The sequence below is a fragment of the Canis aureus genome, chromosome 16 (genome assembly GCF_053574225.1).
Source record: "Canis aureus isolate CA01 chromosome 16, VMU_Caureus_v.1.0, whole genome shotgun sequence".
NCBI classification, from domain to species: Eukaryota; Metazoa; Chordata; class Mammalia; order Carnivora; family Canidae; genus Canis; species Canis aureus.
The window spans coordinates 63,870,926-63,889,120 of record NC_135626.1 but is presented as its reverse complement, the minus strand read 5'-3'; the positions used below and the strand labels follow the sequence as shown (position 1 = coordinate 63,889,120).

General features: G+C 50.9%; 1 protein-coding gene across 13 annotated transcripts in view; it reads left to right on the top strand.

The window, feature by feature from the left end:
* Nucleotides 1-629: 629 nt before the first annotated feature.
* QTGAL (queuosine-tRNA galactosyltransferase) overlaps nt 630-18,195 on the top strand; it is a 49,759-nt gene continuing 32,193 nt past the window's right edge. For 3 of the 13 annotated variants that reach the window (XM_077854756.1, XM_077854754.1, XM_077854753.1), the window contains exons 1-5: nt 630-721; nt 2,851-2,967; nt 3,048-3,147; nt 13,186-13,250; nt 16,846-16,887. In XM_077854756.1, the coding sequence (XP_077710882.1) occupies nt 683-721; nt 2,851-2,967; nt 3,048-3,147; nt 13,186-13,250; nt 16,846-16,887 (363 nt within the window). In that variant the 5' untranslated portion in view covers nt 630-682. Of the gene's footprint in view, nt 722-2,795; nt 2,968-3,047; nt 3,148-12,670; nt 12,747-13,185; nt 13,251-16,845; nt 16,888-18,195 lie in introns of those variants that run through there. The other 10 variants (XM_077854758.1, XM_077854755.1, XM_077854764.1 and 7 more) reach the window with 8 other exon arrangements.

Below are 18,195 nucleotides of genomic sequence, written 5' to 3'. Positions count from 1 at the left end.
AGGCTGCCCCGATCCCACGGCCGGAGCGCGGCACCGCTCATGGGGCCCAGGAGCTTCGCCCGGCGACAGGCTTGGCAAGTGCTGACACAGGGTCCGCAGAGGTCACACTTGAAGTGATGCTTCAAAAACCCAAGGGGCGCGCGGGGGGGGGGGGGGGTGTGCAGGGCGTGACCCGGGGTCCCGGGGTCCGGGGATCGAGTCCCGCGTCGGGCTCCCTGCGTGGGGCCTGCTTCTCCCTCGGCCTGGCTCTCTCCCTCTCTCTCTGGGTCTCTCAGAAATAAATAAATACAATCTTTAAAAAGAAAGAAAAGAAAAATCTAAAGCAGATACAATGTATCGAACGGTTTGCATTTGATCTTCGATTCGGGCAGGACTGCTGTAAAGCGGGTCACGGGCTCGCGTGTTGGGAGGACCGCGGGGGTCACGGCCGCAGGTCACGCCCCGGAGGCCGGCGGGGCCGAGCAGCGGGCGGCCGTGGGGGGCGGGGGCGGGGCGGGGGCGGGGCTCCGGGGCGCCCCCTCCCCCCTCCCCCCTCCCCGGGCTTCCGGCCGCTCAGGCCGCGCCCCTCCACCCGGCGACCGACGGCTCCGCGAGCCAATGGGACGCGCCGGCTTCGGGCCGCCCCGCGAGCCGCACGCGCAGTAGCCCCGGGGGGGAGGGGCGGCCGGAGGAGCGAGCGGTCATGCGGCCCCGGGGGGACCCCGCCGCCGCGCCCCACGTGGTAGGTGCCGGGCCGCCCCCTCCCTCCCCCCTCCCCCCTCCATCCTCCAGCCCTCCTCCCCCCGGCTCTCTTTCTCTCCCCCCTCCTCTCCTCCCTCCAGCCCTCTTGCCCTCTTCCTCCCCCTTCAGCCCCTCCCTCTGCCCTCTAGACTTCCTCCCTCCATCCTCTTCCCTCCTCCCTCCTCCCTCTGCCCTCCTCCCTCTAGTCCAACTCCCTTCACCCTCTCGCTCCTCCCTCCAGCCCTCCTTCCTCCAACCCTCCATCCTCCTCCCTCCACTCTCCAGCCCTCCTCCCTCCAATCCTCTTCCCCCAGCCCTCCTCCCTCTAGCCCTCTTCCCTCCAGCCCTCCTCCCTGTTCTTCCTCCCTCCTTCCTCCAGCCCTCCTCCCTCCACCCTCCAGCCCTCCTTCCTTCAGCCCCCCTTCTTCCATCCTTCCTCTGCCCTCCTCCCTCCAGCCCTCCTCCCTCTCCCCTCAGGGCTGCATTCCCCAGGGTGCACTCCCCGGGGGCTCACCTGGGAGGGTCTTCGCCCCCAAGCAACCTGCAGCCCAGGAATTTAATCAGGGTCCACCCTGGACGGGAATTCACATTAGGTTTTGTGTTGTAGATCTTGAGAACAGTAAAAATGTTCTTTCCTGTTTTCTTTAAAGAATCATGTTTCCTCTAAAAATAGGTCTGCAAGTAAATTAGGTGACCACTTTTTTGGAAAGATGAATTCCAGAAGGGTTATCACTGTTCAGTCAGATCCTCAGAGTAAAGAACTTGACGGGACTGTGCTCGGTCCACGGGTTTTTCTAAGCCATCTTCGGAGCTGGTGTTTTTATCGAGCTGTTTGCTGTGTGGATGTCGAACACCCATGTGCACACGTCCGTAGGTGTGTGCCCGTGAGCTGTGCGAGCCTGGACGGCCCGAGTCTCCGTGTCCCGTTCAGGAATGGCTCCCCTTCTCAGTGGGGTATACACTCCAGGCTGGGGGACACGAGTCTCTAACTCTGGGCACCCTGTACTCGCTTCACGTGCTAACATGCAAAGTTAAGGCGGTTCCTGTCTTCTGTTCTTTGGTGGCAGTCGGTTCCTCTGGTTTTACTCCATACACTTTGGGCGTTTTTGTTTCATCTGCTGTAGGAGAGGACGTGCCAAACTGTCCTAAGCTAAGTAGAGCAGAAGGACAGAGGCCCCCATGTCCCCAGCACCCACCCATTTCTGTTAAAGCGGGTGTCCAGGGACCTCAAGACTTCTTTGTTGCAGCTTCTCTAGCATCATGGCTTCGGAAAATGCTTACTCCACTGAGAAAAGGCCAACAGGTTCTTTTCATGAGTGGGCTGGAGAAGAGATGCTTGTTTCAACCAAAATGATGTTTCCGACCAGTGATTGGAAAACACATGAATTTGCCATTGAATTGGGAAAGACTTGGGTGCCTTTCAGATTTTTGTTTCCTTTTCAAAAACATCCAAAAGACCAGCTCAGGGCAATCTAAGACAGCATAAATCTTACGGAGTAAAAGAACGCTAAGAGCCTGGCGGGAAGGAACGGGCACCTTCTGTCTGGGGAGCAGTGTTTCCCTGGAAGCCTTACTCTGGGCCGCCTGTGACCCTGGCCTCCGAGCTCGGTGCTGGTGCTCGGTGCTGGCGTGGTCCCGGTGAACGGTGCGGATGCTGGTGCGGGTGCCCATTGCACAGGGCGGGTGCTGGTGCACGGTGTTGGTGCACAGTGTTGGTGCGAGGTGCTGGTGTGCAGTGTCAGTGCTGGTGCATGGTCTGGTGCTGGTGTGCTGTGCTCGGTGCTGGTGCTGGTGAGTGGTATTTGTGGGCTTGCTGGTGCGCAGTGCTCGGTGCTGGTGCGCGTGTTGGTGCGTGGTGTCGGTGCTGCTGTGCATGCTGGTACTCGTGAGAGGTACTCGTACGCTTGCTGGTGCAAGGTGCTGGTGCGCGTGCTGGTGCGCTGTGCTCGGTGCTGGTGTGCATGCTGGTACTGGTGCACAGGGTGGGTGCTGGTGCGGGGTGCTGGGTGCTCGGTGCTGATGCACGGTGCTGGTGCGTGCCGGTGACAAGTTAGAAAGTCCGGGCACCGGCACAGGCACCGTCACGAGCTCCGGCCCGTGCTGCGCCGACCGGCTCGCTCGGGGTTGCAGTCCATCATCCTCCCGGTGCACAACGCCGAGCGCTGGCTGCACGAGTGCCTGAGGTCGGTTCTGCAGCAGGACTTCGCAGGCCCCATGGAGCTGTCGGTTTTCAACGATGCCAGTAAGGTAGGTGCGGACTCCGCCCGCGGGAGCCCCCTCTGTGCGCAGGGAAGGCTCCCGAGCCGCCCATGTCCTCCTGCTTTCAGGACCAGTCTTTGAGGATCCTGGAGGAGTGGAAGGCGAAGCTGGAAGGTTCTGGCATCCCCGTGGTCATTGGCGGGCACGAGTCTTCTTATCCGCGCGGAGGTCAGTGACCCTGTTTGCTTTACTATCCGGCCCTGTGGGGTGGCTTCTTAGGACTCGTGTCCTTACACACACTGAGCCCCGCCAGCCGTTCCGCCACCTGGGGAGGGGGCTCGGGGGTCAGCGGAGGACCCCCCTCCCCCAGGGACGTGCAGGCTCCACCCCAACCACAGGCAGGGCAGCAAGCAGAGGAGCCTCTTTTTTTTTTTTTTTTAATTTTTATTTATGATAGTCACACACAGAGAGAGAGAGAGGGGGGGGGGGCAGAGACACAGGCCGAGGGAGAAGCAGGCTCCATGCACCGGGAGCCCGACTTGGGATTCGATCCCGGGTCTCCAGGATCGTGCCCTGGACCAAAGGCAGGCGCCAAACCGCTGCGCCACCCAGGGATCCCAGAGGAGCCTCTTCTTATAGGAGGGGGTGGGCGGGGCTCTTGTAAACAGAAAAACCATTGGAGTAAACCGGGAGCTGGATGTATAGTGTCTTCCCATTGGCTGGGCTGTGGCTGTCTCCTATTGGCTGGGCCGTGGCTGCCTCCCATTGGCTGAGCCATGGCTGTCTCCTATTGGCTGGGCTGTTGCCGGGGCAGCAGAAAACCTTCCGTCCTGGACCTGGTTGCTAAAGTAGTTACCACCTGTGAAGAGTCTTTCTCCCTATGGGGTCTGTAAGTGGTAACGGTGCTGGGCACCCAGCGCCCCTGTTGGGCCCCTGACTGTGCTTTTCATAAGCTTTTCTTTTATTAACTTTCCTAATTATTTCATATTCGAATCCTGGTATAAAGTATTCCGAATAATAAATTTATCATGTATTAAGAACCCAGTGCACCTAAATTTCTTATTCTTTGGTGAAGGTTTGTATGAGACCACCACACATACTTCATACTTGCTCAGCTTAACAAAAAGCTGTGGGATGTTTTTATTTTTAGTGTGATTGATCATATTATTGGTCACCTCTACTTAAAACTCTTTTCTTGTGACATTAGATTTGTTTGTGCCCAGTGTTTTGAAAACCTTAAAGAACTAGCTTTTAATTTTGCTACTTTTCTGTATTTTCTTTCATCTGTTTTGCCTGTTTTCTGTTTCCACTCTGATCAGTATTTGCTTTTTTCTGCTTGCTTTTGGCTTAAAGTGTTCTTTTCCTAATTTTAAAAAAATTATTTATTTATTTTAGAGGGAGGGACAGCAGACTTGAGTGAGTGCCCTGGAGTGGGGGTGGGGTAGGAGCAGGGGGGAGGGGCGGAGGATAGAGAGTCAGGGGGACTCCCCACCCCAGCAGAGCCCCAAGCACCTGAGCTCAGGACCTGAGCTAAAACCAAGTGAATCTGCCCAGCCTCAGGGGACTGAGCCAGCCAGGCACCCCCCTTTTTTTCCCTAATTTTTAAAGTGGAAGTTGAAGTCATTGATTTGACACCTTCTATAGGCATTTTATGATATAAATTCTCCTCTTAATGCTTTAGCAACATCAATACGTTCTTTTCATTTTTGTTCAGTTTCAAAACACCTAATTTTCTTTTGAGTTTTTTGATTTATGGGTTATTTAGAAGTATGTTGCTTGGTTTCCAAATATTTGAGAGGTTTTCCAGTAATTTTTTGTTACTGATTTCTCATGGAACTCCTCCGTGGTAAGAGAACATGCTTTGGCGTGACCGTGTGGCTGTCCTTGCAGATGTTCTGTGTGCACTTGAGAAGGTTGTGTAGCTGAAGGTGTTGTAAATTGAATCAAGTCAAGCTGAGGTCGGTCATTTAAATCTACTGGAGTCTTGCTGAGGTGTCCTGTCAGTTACTGAGAAGGGGCATTGAAGTCTCCAACTCTGTACACTTTGCTGTCCGTCTCTGGAGTTTTGTCAATTTGGGTTAACAGTATTTTGAAACTGTTAACTTTTAGGGTTGTTATGAAGAATTGACCCTTCATCATCATGAAATACGCCTCTTGATCTTGCTAATTTTCTTTGCTCTGAAATCTACATTTAGATATTAATTTAATTGCCTTGCTTTTGACTAGTATTAACATAATATAGGTTTTCCTTCTCTGAACATTTGTTGAAGTGCACCTCCCTGTAGATTCTCATAAACAGCAAATCCAATCTGACGATTTTCACCTTTTAACTGTTTATTTACATTAGTTACACTTAGTGTGATTATTGATATCTTAGGTTTGAGTCTATTTTCTTGCTATTGGTTCTATACTACTTCCATTTCTTTGTTTCCCGTTTTCTTCCTTTTCTGCCTTCCTTTGAATTAATCAAATATTTTTTATAACGGGTTTATTCATATGCCACACACAGTTCACCTAAAGTACACAGTCAGATGGTTTTTAGTGCATTCACAGAACTGCGCACCCCCAGTCAGTCTGAGGATGTTTTCATCACTTCAGACAGGCACCTGCTGTCCTGTAGCCATCACTGATCCCCATACCCTGCTCCCGCCAGCCCTGCACCACCACTAATCTACGTTTCCTGTACAGATTTGCCTGTTGTGGAGATTTCTGCATATATATCTGTAAGAGATGTTGGTGTATGGTTTTCCTTTCCTGTGATGTCTTTGGCTGTGGTATCAGAGTGATACTGGCCTCATAGAACAAGTGTTCTTTTTTTGTTTGTTTGTTTTGTTTTTTAAGAGTGGAAGCGATTGGTGTTATTCTCTATATGTTTGGTAGAATTCATCAGTGACATCATCTGGTCCCGGCCTTTTCTTTATTGGAAGGTTTTTGTTTTGTTTTGTTTTGTTTTGTTTTAAAAGTTTTATTTATTTGAGGGAAGGGAGGGAGAGCATGAGTAGGAGGAGCAGCAAGGGAGAGGGTGAGGCAGGCTCCCCCCTGAGCGGGGAGCCCAACGTGGGGCTCAACCCCAGGACCCCGAGATCATGACCCGAGCTGAAGGCAGATGCTTCACCAACTGAGCCACGCAGGTGCCCCTTTTGTTGGAAGCCTTTTATTACTGATTCAGTCTATTTATTTGTTATAGGTCTGTTCATATTTTTTATTTCTTCTTGAATCAGGTTTGGTAGTTTGTATATTTATACAAATTTGTCCCTTAGGACAAAAACCTTTGTAGGTTATCTAATTGATTGGCACACAGTTTGTAGTATTTTCTTAGAACCCTCTTAAATTTCTGCTAAAGTCAGTAGTAAGGCACCCACTTTCACTTTGGATTTCAGTAATTTTGAGTTTTCTCTTTTCCAGCTGAAAGTTGCCAATTTTATTGATCTTTTCAAAGGACCAACATTTGGTTTCATTGATTTCTCTCGTTTGTTTTTTTTCGCTTTCAATTTCATTTATTTCTGCTCTGATTTTTATTAATTTCTTCCTTTGCTAGCTGTGTATTTAGCTCTTCTTTTTTAGCTTCTTAACATATAAAGTTAGGTTAGTGATTTGAGATCCCTGTTACATAGGCATTTATAGCTGTAAATTTCTCTCTGAGCGCTGCTCTTATTGCACCCCATAAATTTTGGTGTATTGTGCTTTCATTTCCACTTATCTCTAGGGATATGTCTCCAAAAATATATAAGCATCTCCTAGGAATATGTCTAAGGATATTCCACTGTCATATAGAGCATCTGTTAGGCAGACAATCCAGTATTCTTGGGTTATTAGTTGAGTGGAATATATTTTTCCATCCTTTCACTTTTAACTCCTCTGTGCCTTTGGATGATGTGCCTAAGGTGAATCTCTTATAGACAGCATTTAAATGGACCGTGTGTTTTTGAAATCCATTCTCCCAATCTTTACCTTTTAATTGGAGCATTTAATCCATTTACGTTTAAAGTAATTAGTGACAAAGAAGGCCTTTTACCACCTTGTTGTGCATCTGTACACCTTACATCGTTTTGTTCAATAGTCCTCTGTTACTGCTTTCTTGTGTGTGATTACTTCTTTCTAGTGTGCCATTGTGATTCCCTTCTCATTTCCTATCGTGTGTACTTGTAAGGTATTTTCTTAGTGCTTATTGGGGAGATTACAATTAATGTATTAAATTTATAACAGCCTAGTTTGAATTAACACTAATTTAGCTTCAGTAGCGTATAGAGCACCATTCCCACTTGATGTTGTCACAGTTTACATCAATATCGTGCACCCACTGACATAGATTTATAATCATTGCCCAATGTATTTGTCTTTTAAGTCAGAGAGGAAAAAATTCAAAGTAAAAATAGAACAATACTGCCTTTTATGTTTATCCATGTTTTAAACTTTATTAATGTCTTTGACTCCTTTGCATGGTTTCAGGTTCTGTCTAATATGCTTCTGTGACACCCTGAAGGATGCCTGTCGGCGTTTCTGGTGAGGGCAGGCCTACGGGTGAAGAGCCCCCTCAGCACTTGTTTATCTAGCAATGTCTTAATTTCTCCATCATATTTGAAGTGTTTTTTTTGCCAGGTGAAGAATTTCTGCATGTTATAGACCTGAGATATATAACTTACATACTGTCTTACTGTCAGTAGGTGGGTGGATGCCTGGTTTGTTGGTTCACCATTGTACCCAACTCAGTTTCTTATGTTATCTCTGATTTTGTAATTAGGCAGTCTGACCCTGCAGAAACGTTATAGCTTTGCTTCTTTTTTTCTGATTTATACTTTACTTTTCATATTTTTTAATTGGGATAAGAAGTCTAGAAGAACAATGTGGAATCATATTACTGAATCCTTGTACTGTTGCTGACTTAGGGAAGGTTCCTGGGGTTTCATTGTTAAGTTTGTTTACTGTTGCTTTCTGATGATACTTTTCTTGAGTTAACTTGGGATTCCTAACTTAGCCTTCAGAAAATGAGAGGTCAGTATAAACTTTTATTAAATATCTCGGGATCCCTGGGTGGCGCAGCGGTTTAGCGCCTGCCTTTGGCCCAGGGCGCGATCCTGGAGACCCGGGATCGAATCCCACTTGGGCTCCCGGTGCATGGAGCCTGCTTCTCCCTCTGCCTGCGTCTCTGCCTCTCTCTCTCTCTCTCTCTCTCTTTCTCTCTCTCTGTGACTATCATAAATAAATAAATTAAAAAAATAAAAAATAAAAATAAAAAAATAAAATACTGCCTTCTATGCAGTCCATAAGTTTAAAAAAAAATAAAATATAAAAAATAAATATCTCTTAGGTATCTGTTAAGGTGATTGCATATTTTTTTCTCCTAACGCTTCATTTAGCAATTATGTTAGTATTTTTTGGTAACAATGAACAATGTTAGAATTATCAGCAATGACTTGATGGTATTTTTGTACAATTATTGAGTTTCCTTTAGGATTTTTGTGTCTATGGGCATATGGAAAATTGATCTGTAGCTTTTTGGTGCTTGTTTTGGTGTCTGGCTTAGAAATAAGAGCAGATGGCCTTGGGCTTGCTGATAGAGTGTTTTTGCAAGCAGTAATTGCGTGTAGCAGCTCCGCAACCTTTGTCTCAACCTCCTGCACAAACTAGCCCTACAGCCTGTGTACATTATGGGGAAAAAAAGCACTTACCTTGTTCTCAGAAATGTCTGCTTTGGCTAATCACAAATATTTGAATACCAGCATGTGATAAAAATAAATTCACGCATACAGAAGGGTCTACAGTGACACTCAGAAGCCCCACACCTTAGAAGCACCGGCGTGTTTTGCTTCTCACTTGACTTCATTCACACAGTGTCAGTCAGTACTCACTGTGAAAGAGGACGCGGTTAGCCACTGGAGTGCCCCATGCTGCTCTTCTCATTTCCCCCCTCAAGGGTTTGGTTTGTTATGATAGAATCATGTTGTCAGGGTGCATGATCTTCAACTCTGTTCTGTAACTTGTTTTATGTGCTTTACTAATAAATTGATTCTGGCAATTGAAATCTCGTAGAAACAGCACTCGCAGCATCACCAGTGAGTGACTGCTCGCCGCCAACCACAAGGTGGTGGGTGAGGCTTGTGCTGTGCTTGGGGGCTCCCAAGTGTCTGAATCTGTGGGGCCTGTAAACACCTATGCCTTATTCTCTTTTACTGTCTACGCACCTGCCACTTTTTGGGGTTTTCCCCTTTTCTTTTTCTTTTATTTAGTCTTTATGTGTTTTCTCGTTGTGTTGCTGGACTACTCCTTAAAGCATGTTTTCTGTATCTGGTCTGTTGATGGTAAAATATTTGGGGTTTTTAAGTGTCTGAAAATGTCTTCATTTTGTACTTAGGCTCAGTTGACAGTTTGGCTGGGTATAGAATTCTAGGTTCAAAGCAGTTTCCCTTAGAATTTTGAAGGGTTGCCTCATTATCTTCTGGTGTCCTCTAGAGTCTGGCTCTTCAAAGTTTTCTTTTCTGAACGTGTTTCAGATTTTTCTCTTTGTGTTTTAAAATTTTGTAATGCTGGGTCAAGGTGTAGGTGCTTTCATGCACCCTCTGTTTTTATCCTGAATGATTACCTTTGTATTCTTAGCTTTAATTGTGATATATTGGGCTTCCTTTAGCTTTACTTTTAAGTTTTTGTGTAAGACTTGAAATTAGCACTTGTGCATATACTGCTGAGTTGGAGGAGGAGGTAGGCTAGATGATGAGGCTGGAGCTGGTGGTTGAGTCTGTCCCCTAAATTGCAGACCTCAACTTCGGTTGCACATTAGCAGTGCCTGTGAAGCTTTGGGAGCCCTGGTGCCAGAGCGTGAGTCCCCTCTAAGATAGTCTCGAGTAACTGGTTTGCATGCAGTGTCTGCACTGGGATTGTGGATGCTTTCTATGCTGGGTTGCATTTGCAGCTGAGAATCTGCTTTAAAATGACCTCAGAAAAATAAAATAAAATAAAATGACCTCAGGAGTGGTGTGGTGTCAGCCTCACGCCCTTGTGGCTTTGGACTTCAGGGAATCCTGTAGGTCTCCTCATTTCAAGGGTGGGCAGGGGGTGGGTCAAGGTATGGGGTAGGGTTGGGAGAGGTATGAGTGGGAGAGACGTTCACTTCTCAGACGCTGCTTGCCCTCAAAGCCCCTTCCCATCCTGTTTTCTCTCTGCACTTGTCTGCCAGTTTTGGTGGTCGGGTGGCTCTCCTGGTGTCACTTCCAACCACCCCCCCACCTCTCTGGGCCTGTTTCCTTTGCGGGCAGCAGGTGCTCATGGCCTTTGTTGAGAAGGCTTAGCTGCTGGAGCCACTCAGGAGCTGCTCTATTCCTGTCATCCTCATCTGCACCATTATCTCATGCATCTGGAAGACTTTTTTTCCCCAAGTTATTTTTTGTTTTCATTGTTTGAAATAGAAAACTTTAAAGAAATCAGTTATTGTAGAACATCTATTTCAACTTGTTTCTGAGATATGTGCCAACAAATCATGGTTTCTGAAACTAGCTTGAAGATTGTTTTAAAATATTGTTTAATTAAGATATTTTGCCTCTTCCATAGTTGATGAAGGAAGTTGAAGGCATTTTGGTGACTGGTGTGTCTTGGCTTATCTAATCTCCATTTTATTTTTTTATTTTATTGTTTGTCTTTTTTTAATATTTTATTTGTTTATTCATGAGAGACACAGAGAGAGAGGCAGAGACACAGGCAGAGGGAGAAGCAGGCTCCTTGCAGGGAGCCCGATGCAGGACTCATTCCCAGAATCCCAGGATCACGTCCTGGGGTGCAGGCAGGTGCTCAATCGCTGAGGCACCCAGGCACCCCCTATTTTATTGTTTATTAGAGAGCACGTGTGTGCACATGTGCCTGAGCGGGGGAGGCAGGGGCAGAGGGAGAAGCAGATGCCCCGCTGAGCAGGAAGCCTCCAGCTTGGGGCTTGACCCCAGGACCACAGGATCATGACCTGAGCCCACTGAGCCACCCAGGAGCCCCATAAAATACTTGCCATAGATTAGATGTAACTCATGTCACGTTCATGTGTATTTTGTCAATGACGAGAAGATTGAGTTGTCATAGCGTGAAGCAATGAAGCCATCGTGTTGTCGTTTTGAAGGCAGCAAGGTGAATTCAGGGGGGCCCCGCGTCATGATTATGGAATGGGGTTGATGTGAGACATCTGAACGAGCATATCTCCCTACACTGGTATTTTCTGAAGTAGAAGTTATGTCAACTATTGGATAACAGAAATCCCCGGTGCTTCCTTTTTCAGGAGTGCTGAATTATTTAAATTGGATTAAGACTCATTTACTGTTATATTATGATACGAAATAACATAACAGAGCAAAACGTTTCTTAAAGACGCGGTGAGTTGCTAAATGAAACACCGCAATTCCGCCCTCTTCTCTCCAAGAGTGAGGACGGCGGCGTGTTTCCCGCTGTGACCATGACAACTGGCTCCATCACGAAGGGACGGCCTCCCAGACATCAGGCCCTGGTGCAAACATTTGACTTTCTCCGAGGCAGTGATATTAAAGCAAATTCCTTGTCTTTGCCAAACATACCTCGTCGCGAGGACCTTCCAGCTTCTTAGTGAGGCGCGTTTTCCCTCATCATCCAAGTTCTGCTTCCATCTTTCCTGTTCTGAAACCTGACTCCACTAAGCAGCTTTTTAAACAGAACTCCTGCCAGTTGATTTTATTTTTTATAAAGATTTTATTTATTCATGAGAGAGAGAGAGAGAGAGAGAGGCAGAGACCCAGGCAGAGGGAGAGGCAGGCCCCTGTGGGGGCCCCGATGTGGGACTCGGTCCCGGGACCCCGGGGTCACGTCCTGGGCCAAAGGCAGACGCTCTACCGCTGAGCCCCCGGGGGACCCCTAACCTCTGCTAATTTAAATGTGACTGTGGACCGTCTCTTCCCGTTGTGTTGCCCACATGCAGCTCTTCGGGCGACGTCCTGTGAGGTCCTGAGGCTTCACCACAGCTGTGTCTGGCGGCTGCTAATCACCCCCCGGCCCCCCGAACCTTCCCTGCGTGCTACACCTGTGGGTCCTGGAGATCCGGGCCACTCCGCTGAGCCGCTACCTTGAGTGAAGACAGCCTGCCTGGCTGAGGCGCTGGGTCATGGCCTGGGCGACCTGGCACTGGCGTGTTCCTCCTGCTCTGGCCCGTGGGACTGGCTGGCACCCGAGTCTGCTCGGAGCTGCTGGCTGTGGCGCTGCCTTCCCTCCCTGCCCCAGGGCTGGAAAACTGGGGTGTGGCTATGGCTGTGGCCCCCGCGGGACGTCCTTCGGGGAGTGGAGCGCGAGCCCAGGGGGCCGCGTGTGCCTTGTGGCCATGGCCGCGGATGGGTGACGGGCCGGATGGGTGACGGGCCAGTGCTGGCCGCGTCCCGGGCGGGTGTGTGCCCCGCAGGCCCCGAGCCTGGAGGCCCCTTGGCGCGCCCGGGCCGCTCACCCCCGTCCCCGCGGGCCTCCTGGCTTGTTCCAGCCCCTTCCGTCGGGCGCGTAGCCAGAGGTCGTCATCTAACGTTTTCCGACTCACTTGTAGCCTCTTGGAAGGCGGAGAGTGTTCTAGACATTTGTTGCAACATGAGGCCCACACGGCAAGTGCACTCACCCACCGTCCCGGGTGTTTTCTCAAGCTGAGCACAGCGTGTCCCCAGCGCCCGCGAGGGCCGTCGCCCGCCCGAGGCCCCTGCCCGCGGCCTGGCCCCTCCCGAGGCGGCCGCCTGGCTCCGGGTGAAGGCGCTGCGTGGAGCCACGTGAACAGCACCCGCGTGTGCACAGGCCAGAGTGTTCACGCGCATCCGTCCCCCCTGCGGCAGCGCCGGGCCGGTCACACCTCGGTGGGTGTGGGGGGCCTGCTGCTCGCGGGGCCGCGAGGTCATGGGCCGTGTGCAGGCGTGGCGGCCCCGGGACACGTGTGCAGGTGCCACTGGCGGCCGCATCTCGGCTTGGAGCCACGCACACTTTGCAAAGAGCATTCCCGCCAGCGTCTGCTCGGGTGCTTCCATTCGGGGATTTTGTTGTTTTTCATTTTTTCAACCCCGCCCGCGGCGTAGCGTAGCATCACAGTGGCTGCTGGGTCCCCGCAGCGGGCACCCCTCCCTCCGCGCTGCCCTCCGCGCTGCTGTCCTTTCGCTTCCCTCTCACTCGGCCACAACTGAGCTGGCTTTGTCCCTCACGGGTCCCGTGTAGCACACATACCCCAAGGTCCAGGAAAGAGGAGGCCACGGAAAAGTGAATTATAAAAGAACTTCTCTCTCTCTCTCTTTTTTTGAACAGTTGGATATTCTAAAAATCAAGCAATAGCACAGAGCTCGGGGTCTTACCTTTGCTTTTTGGATTCGGTAAGTAACTCTTGTTTTATTTAAGATGCGTGTTTGTGCAGTGGCTGAATGATCACATGACCTGACGCTTTAGCGTGATTCTTGAAAATCATCGTTCTCTTATGTAACGATGAGACCTAAGGTTCATGGGCTCTCGCCATAGCACTTAATGAGTTAATTTTTAATAAATGGAATTACCTAGAAATGCTGAATTGCACAGCAAAATCACATAAACCGGGAAGGCAGCCTCGGGTAGAACGGATCCACGCACGTGCTGAGAAACGTAGAGGAGGGTCAGTGGTGGTCCCATTGGGGAGGACGGGGAGGGGCGGACCCCGAACGGCAGGTGCACTGTGACCAAGGAAACTGAAGTGACACGAGAGACGAGTTTTTATTTATTTATTTATTTATTTATTTATGTATGTATGTATGTATGTATGTATGTATGTATGTATTGGAGTTCAATTTGCCAACATATAGCATAACACCCAGTGCTCATCCCGCCAAGTGCCCCCCTCAGTGCCCGTCACACATTCACCCCCACCGCCCACCCCCCTGCCTTCTGCTACCCTTGTTTGTTTCCCAGAGTTAGGAGTCTTCATGTTCTGTCTCCCTCCCTGATATTTTCACTCATTTTCTCTCCTTTCCCCTTTATTCCCTTTCACTAATGTTTATATTCCCCGTATGAGTGAGACCATATAATGTTTGTCCTCCGATTGACTTACTTCACTCAGCATCATGCCCTCCAGTTCCATCCACGTCGAAGCACATGGTGGGTATTTGTCGTGTCTAACAGCTGAGGAATATCCCACTGTACACACAGACCACAGCTTCTCTATCCATCACCTGTCGATGGACACCGAGTCTCCTCCCACGGTGTGTCTATTGTGGACATTGCTGCTAGAAACATCAGGGTGCAGGTGTCCTGCCGTTTCCCTGCATCTGTATCTTTGGGGTAAATCCCCAGCAGTGCAATTGCTGGGTCGTAGGGCAGGTCTATTTTTAACTCTTTGAGGAACCTCCACACAGTTTTCCAGAGTGGCTGCACCAGTTCACATTCCCACCAACAGTGCAAGAGGGTTCCCCTTTCTCCGCAGCCTCTCCAACATGTGTTGTTTCCTGCCTTGTTAATGTTCACCATTGAGAGACGAGTTTTTAAAATCCACGTCAGCAGCGTTTCCCCAAGTGCAGATGCTGCATCTTTGGAAGGTGTGAAGTGAGGGTGTTGCCAGCGTAATCGTGCATTTTGTACCAAGAACTGAGAAAATGCTCCCGCCCTCGACTCTTAGCCGTCGCTTGTAGGGACCTCGGAAACTCTGACCACGACTTATGTGCAGTGTGTTTACGGGAACTGCTGTTTATAAAGCAGAGTCACATGATGAAGCATCGTGACAGGTGACAGAGAAGCATAACTACATGGAAAGCATGTGTGGACCTTCTCACTTACTTGAAAACGTGTTTTTTTTTTTTTTAATTTTTATTTATTTATGATAGTCTCACAGAGAGAGAGAGAGAGAGAGGCAGAGACACAGGCAGAGGGAGAAGCAGGCCCCATGCACCGGGAGCCCGACGTGGGATTCGATCCCGCGTCTCCAGGATCGCGCCCTGGGCCAAAGGCAGGCGCCAAACCGCTGCGCCACCCAGGGATCCCTTTTTTTTTTTTTTTTTAAGATTCTTATTTATTTATTCATGAGAGATGGAGAGAGAGGCAGGCTCCCTGCGGGGAGCCCGATGCAGGACTCGATCCCGGAACCCCGGGGTCACACCGTGAGCCCAAGGCAGACACTCAACCGCTGAGCCACCAGGTGCCCCTAAAATACGCTTTAAGACGGCCTGTCTGTGCTCGGGCTCCGCGCGGGCCCCTCTGGGTCTGGGGGACCAGACACCACATCTTCTGGACGCTCCTTGGCGGCTGCTCTTGGCCTTCGTGAGGTCGCCGTGGCTCGCAGTTGCTGCTTGTGTTGCATGGACGCACCTACCACCCTTCGTGTCGTCTCGGGCTCAGCCTTTTTCTCGATTACCAGGAGCTTCTGTGCAAGGGCCAGGTCCGCAGGGAGGTCTGAGGACCTCATCCTGCCCCTGAGGACAAGCCCTGGGGCCTCAGCTCTGTCCTGTGGCTTCGCTGCCTCCTGCCTCCTCTTCTGCGCTTTTCCGTCCTGTCCCTCATCTCCTTGCAGACCTGGCTCCAGGGCCTGTTTTCACTCTCAATAGGTCCCTCCAACATTTCCCTAAACAAAGACGTGTTTGCAGCAGACACAGCCAAGCCCGCATGGTAACCCGGGGGAGGGAGAAGGCGATTCTCTGTTCCTGCTTTAGGGCCGCTCTCTCTGGACCGCCCGTGTGCTCCTCGCAGGTGGACCCGGGCCGCCACAGGGGTGGGGGAGAGGGGAGGGCTGCAGGTACCCGCTCCTCGCTGGCTGCCGTCCTCCGCGCCTCTCTCCGTGTTTACCGGGGGGCAGGAGACAAGACGCAGCACCAGGAGCCGGGTTGGGGGGCGAGCACCGCAGCCCAGGGAGGCCCCAGTAAGGCCGCCGCTGGCGTCAGCACAGCCTCCAGCGGGCCGCAGGGGGCGGGGGGGCATTAGGCCCTGAGGTGTCCTAACGTGGTGGTGGTGGCAGGGGGAGGAGGAGCGGGGCGGACACCTGGCGCGCTCCGTCCTGGCAGGTGGGCAGGGAGGTGGATGGGCTCAGAGCCACAGGGTCAGTGCTGCCAGGTTGGCCCCCCCCGCGCCTCCACTCTGGGCCTGGGCGTCAGACACAGATGGCGTTGCCGAAGTCTGGGCAGGAGGACTTGCCCTCGCTCGAGAAACGTGGATTACTCTTGGGGTTTCGTTGAAATAAATCAGCGAGGTGAGCATGGCCGTGGGGTTTGCACGACCGCCTGGCTGTACTAACCAGGGCGGGGCGGCACCACCATCTGCCTGCCTGCGAGGGGCTGGGCGCACCGACGGGCAGGTGCGTCTGGCTCACTGAGGACGCAGCCGTTCCTGGCCGTGGGTGGAGTAGGAGAAGCGAACAAGAAGTCTGGCCTCTAAACAGGGGTCCTTACTCTGTGCGTCAGGTCAGGGGCCCGAGCTCCTGGCCCCGTGAGCTGAACAGCCGCGGCGTCTGTGGGAGCGCGGCACAGACGGGCCTGGTCCGCGGGCCCTGCTCTTCTGAGAGAGTCGCTTCCTTCCGAGGGGCACCCCCACCGCCGTCACTTGCCGCCCCAGCACAGAACGTCTGTCTGCCTGTTGGGACCCTGGCAGCATGGCCTCCACGTGGGGAGCCACGTTAGCCACCACGGAACAGTCTGTCCTGATGGGCCACAGCACTGGCAGGGGCTGCAAGGCCCAAGGGAACGGCCCGGAGGGAGACAGGGCCCACGGCCACGCGGGGACGGCCAGGGGGGCGGCCAGGAGGACATGCCGCTTCCAGGAGGTGGGTTGGCGTCCCTAGGGACGGGCAGAGACGTCGGGTGTCCGACCGCTGCCCACGGCGCCTTTTCTCTATGCACCTTTAGTTTGTTTAGTTTCTGATCTTTGTGGGTTCAGTTCACTTCTGATGCTCACTCGCCACCTTTCAGCCTTTGCTTTTGATTTATTGTGTGAGGTTTAAGACGATTCCTTCTCTTCTAGGGACCGCATGGGTGTCCCGAAGTCCTGAATACAGTGACTCAGGTATTGTCACCTTTGCCAGCTTCCAACCCAATTTCTTCATCTTCTTTTTAAACGTAGACCCCAGGATCTCCGGATCTCCAGAGCAGAGAACCGAGTCATCACGAGCCTCGGCTCAGGACACTTGCTCATGTGTCGAGTGGGGTCTGTCTGGTTTGTTCTGTGGTCACAGTTCCCCGGGCCCTGGCGGCGGCACTGGTGTGAGTGCCCGTGAACCTGCCACCCAGGACTAGAGCCAGCCCGGCCCTCTGCCCACCTCCCCGCCTCCCCGCTTGGTCTGCCACCTGCCAGGTCGTAATCCTTGCGGAACTCTGGCATTTATACAGATCTGAAAAAGTTAATTGAAAATTTCAGGGTTTTTTTTTTTTTTATCTTTATCTAAAGAGCATCAAGCTATATAATTTTTAAAACGTGTGTTGTTAAGATCTATCCATATCGTTGCTATATATCTTTATAGATCATTTTGTTTTTATTTTATTTAATTTTTTATAAGATTTCCTTTTTTTTTTTTTTTTTATTCATAGAGATGCAGAGAGAGAGAGAGAGAGAGGCAGAGACACAGGCAGAGGGAGAAGCAGGCTCCATGCAGAGAGCCTGACGTGGGACTCAATCCAGGGTCTCCAGGATCATGCCCTAGGCTGCAGGCAGCACTAAACCACTGTGCCACTGGGGCTGCCCTAGATCATTTTGTTTTTAAAAACAGAGGTAAAGCTTACATATGGTGAAATGCAAGATTTCAGTGTGAAAATTACACACAAAGTGAACAATCTGGTGAGTTTTGACAACTGTGTACACCCGTGCGCTTAATCCCCCGGTCAAGATACAGAGCGTTTCCACACTCAGGACTCCGCTGCGCTTCTAGACAGCGTTCTCGGGTCTCGAGTCCACACAGGTGAAGTCATACAGGTGCCCTCTTCTGTGCAGGTTCTCACTCAGCGATTCTCCGTGGTATTTTGCATGTCAGTGGCTTATTCTTTTTTATTATCAATCGTGCGAACAAATACGAGCGATCTGTTTTTACACTGTATTGTCTGTTGACACGTGGGCAGTTTCCTGTCTGGGTTACTTTAGTGAAAGTGCCACGAACATTCCCCTGTAAGACCTTTTGTGGGTGTGTATTTCCATTTCTCTTGGAAAAGAGCAAAGTGTGGAGTTGACTTGTCGTCGGTAAAGGCTTGCTCACGTGGGGGAGAACCTCAGACACAGGGGCGGCTCTGTGTCCGGGTGGGGCCCGCGGCTGCTCCGCCTTCCGCCAGCCGGTCCTGTTGGTCTTAACCGTTCAGCGGATGTGAAGTGTCGTTGCAGCTCCAA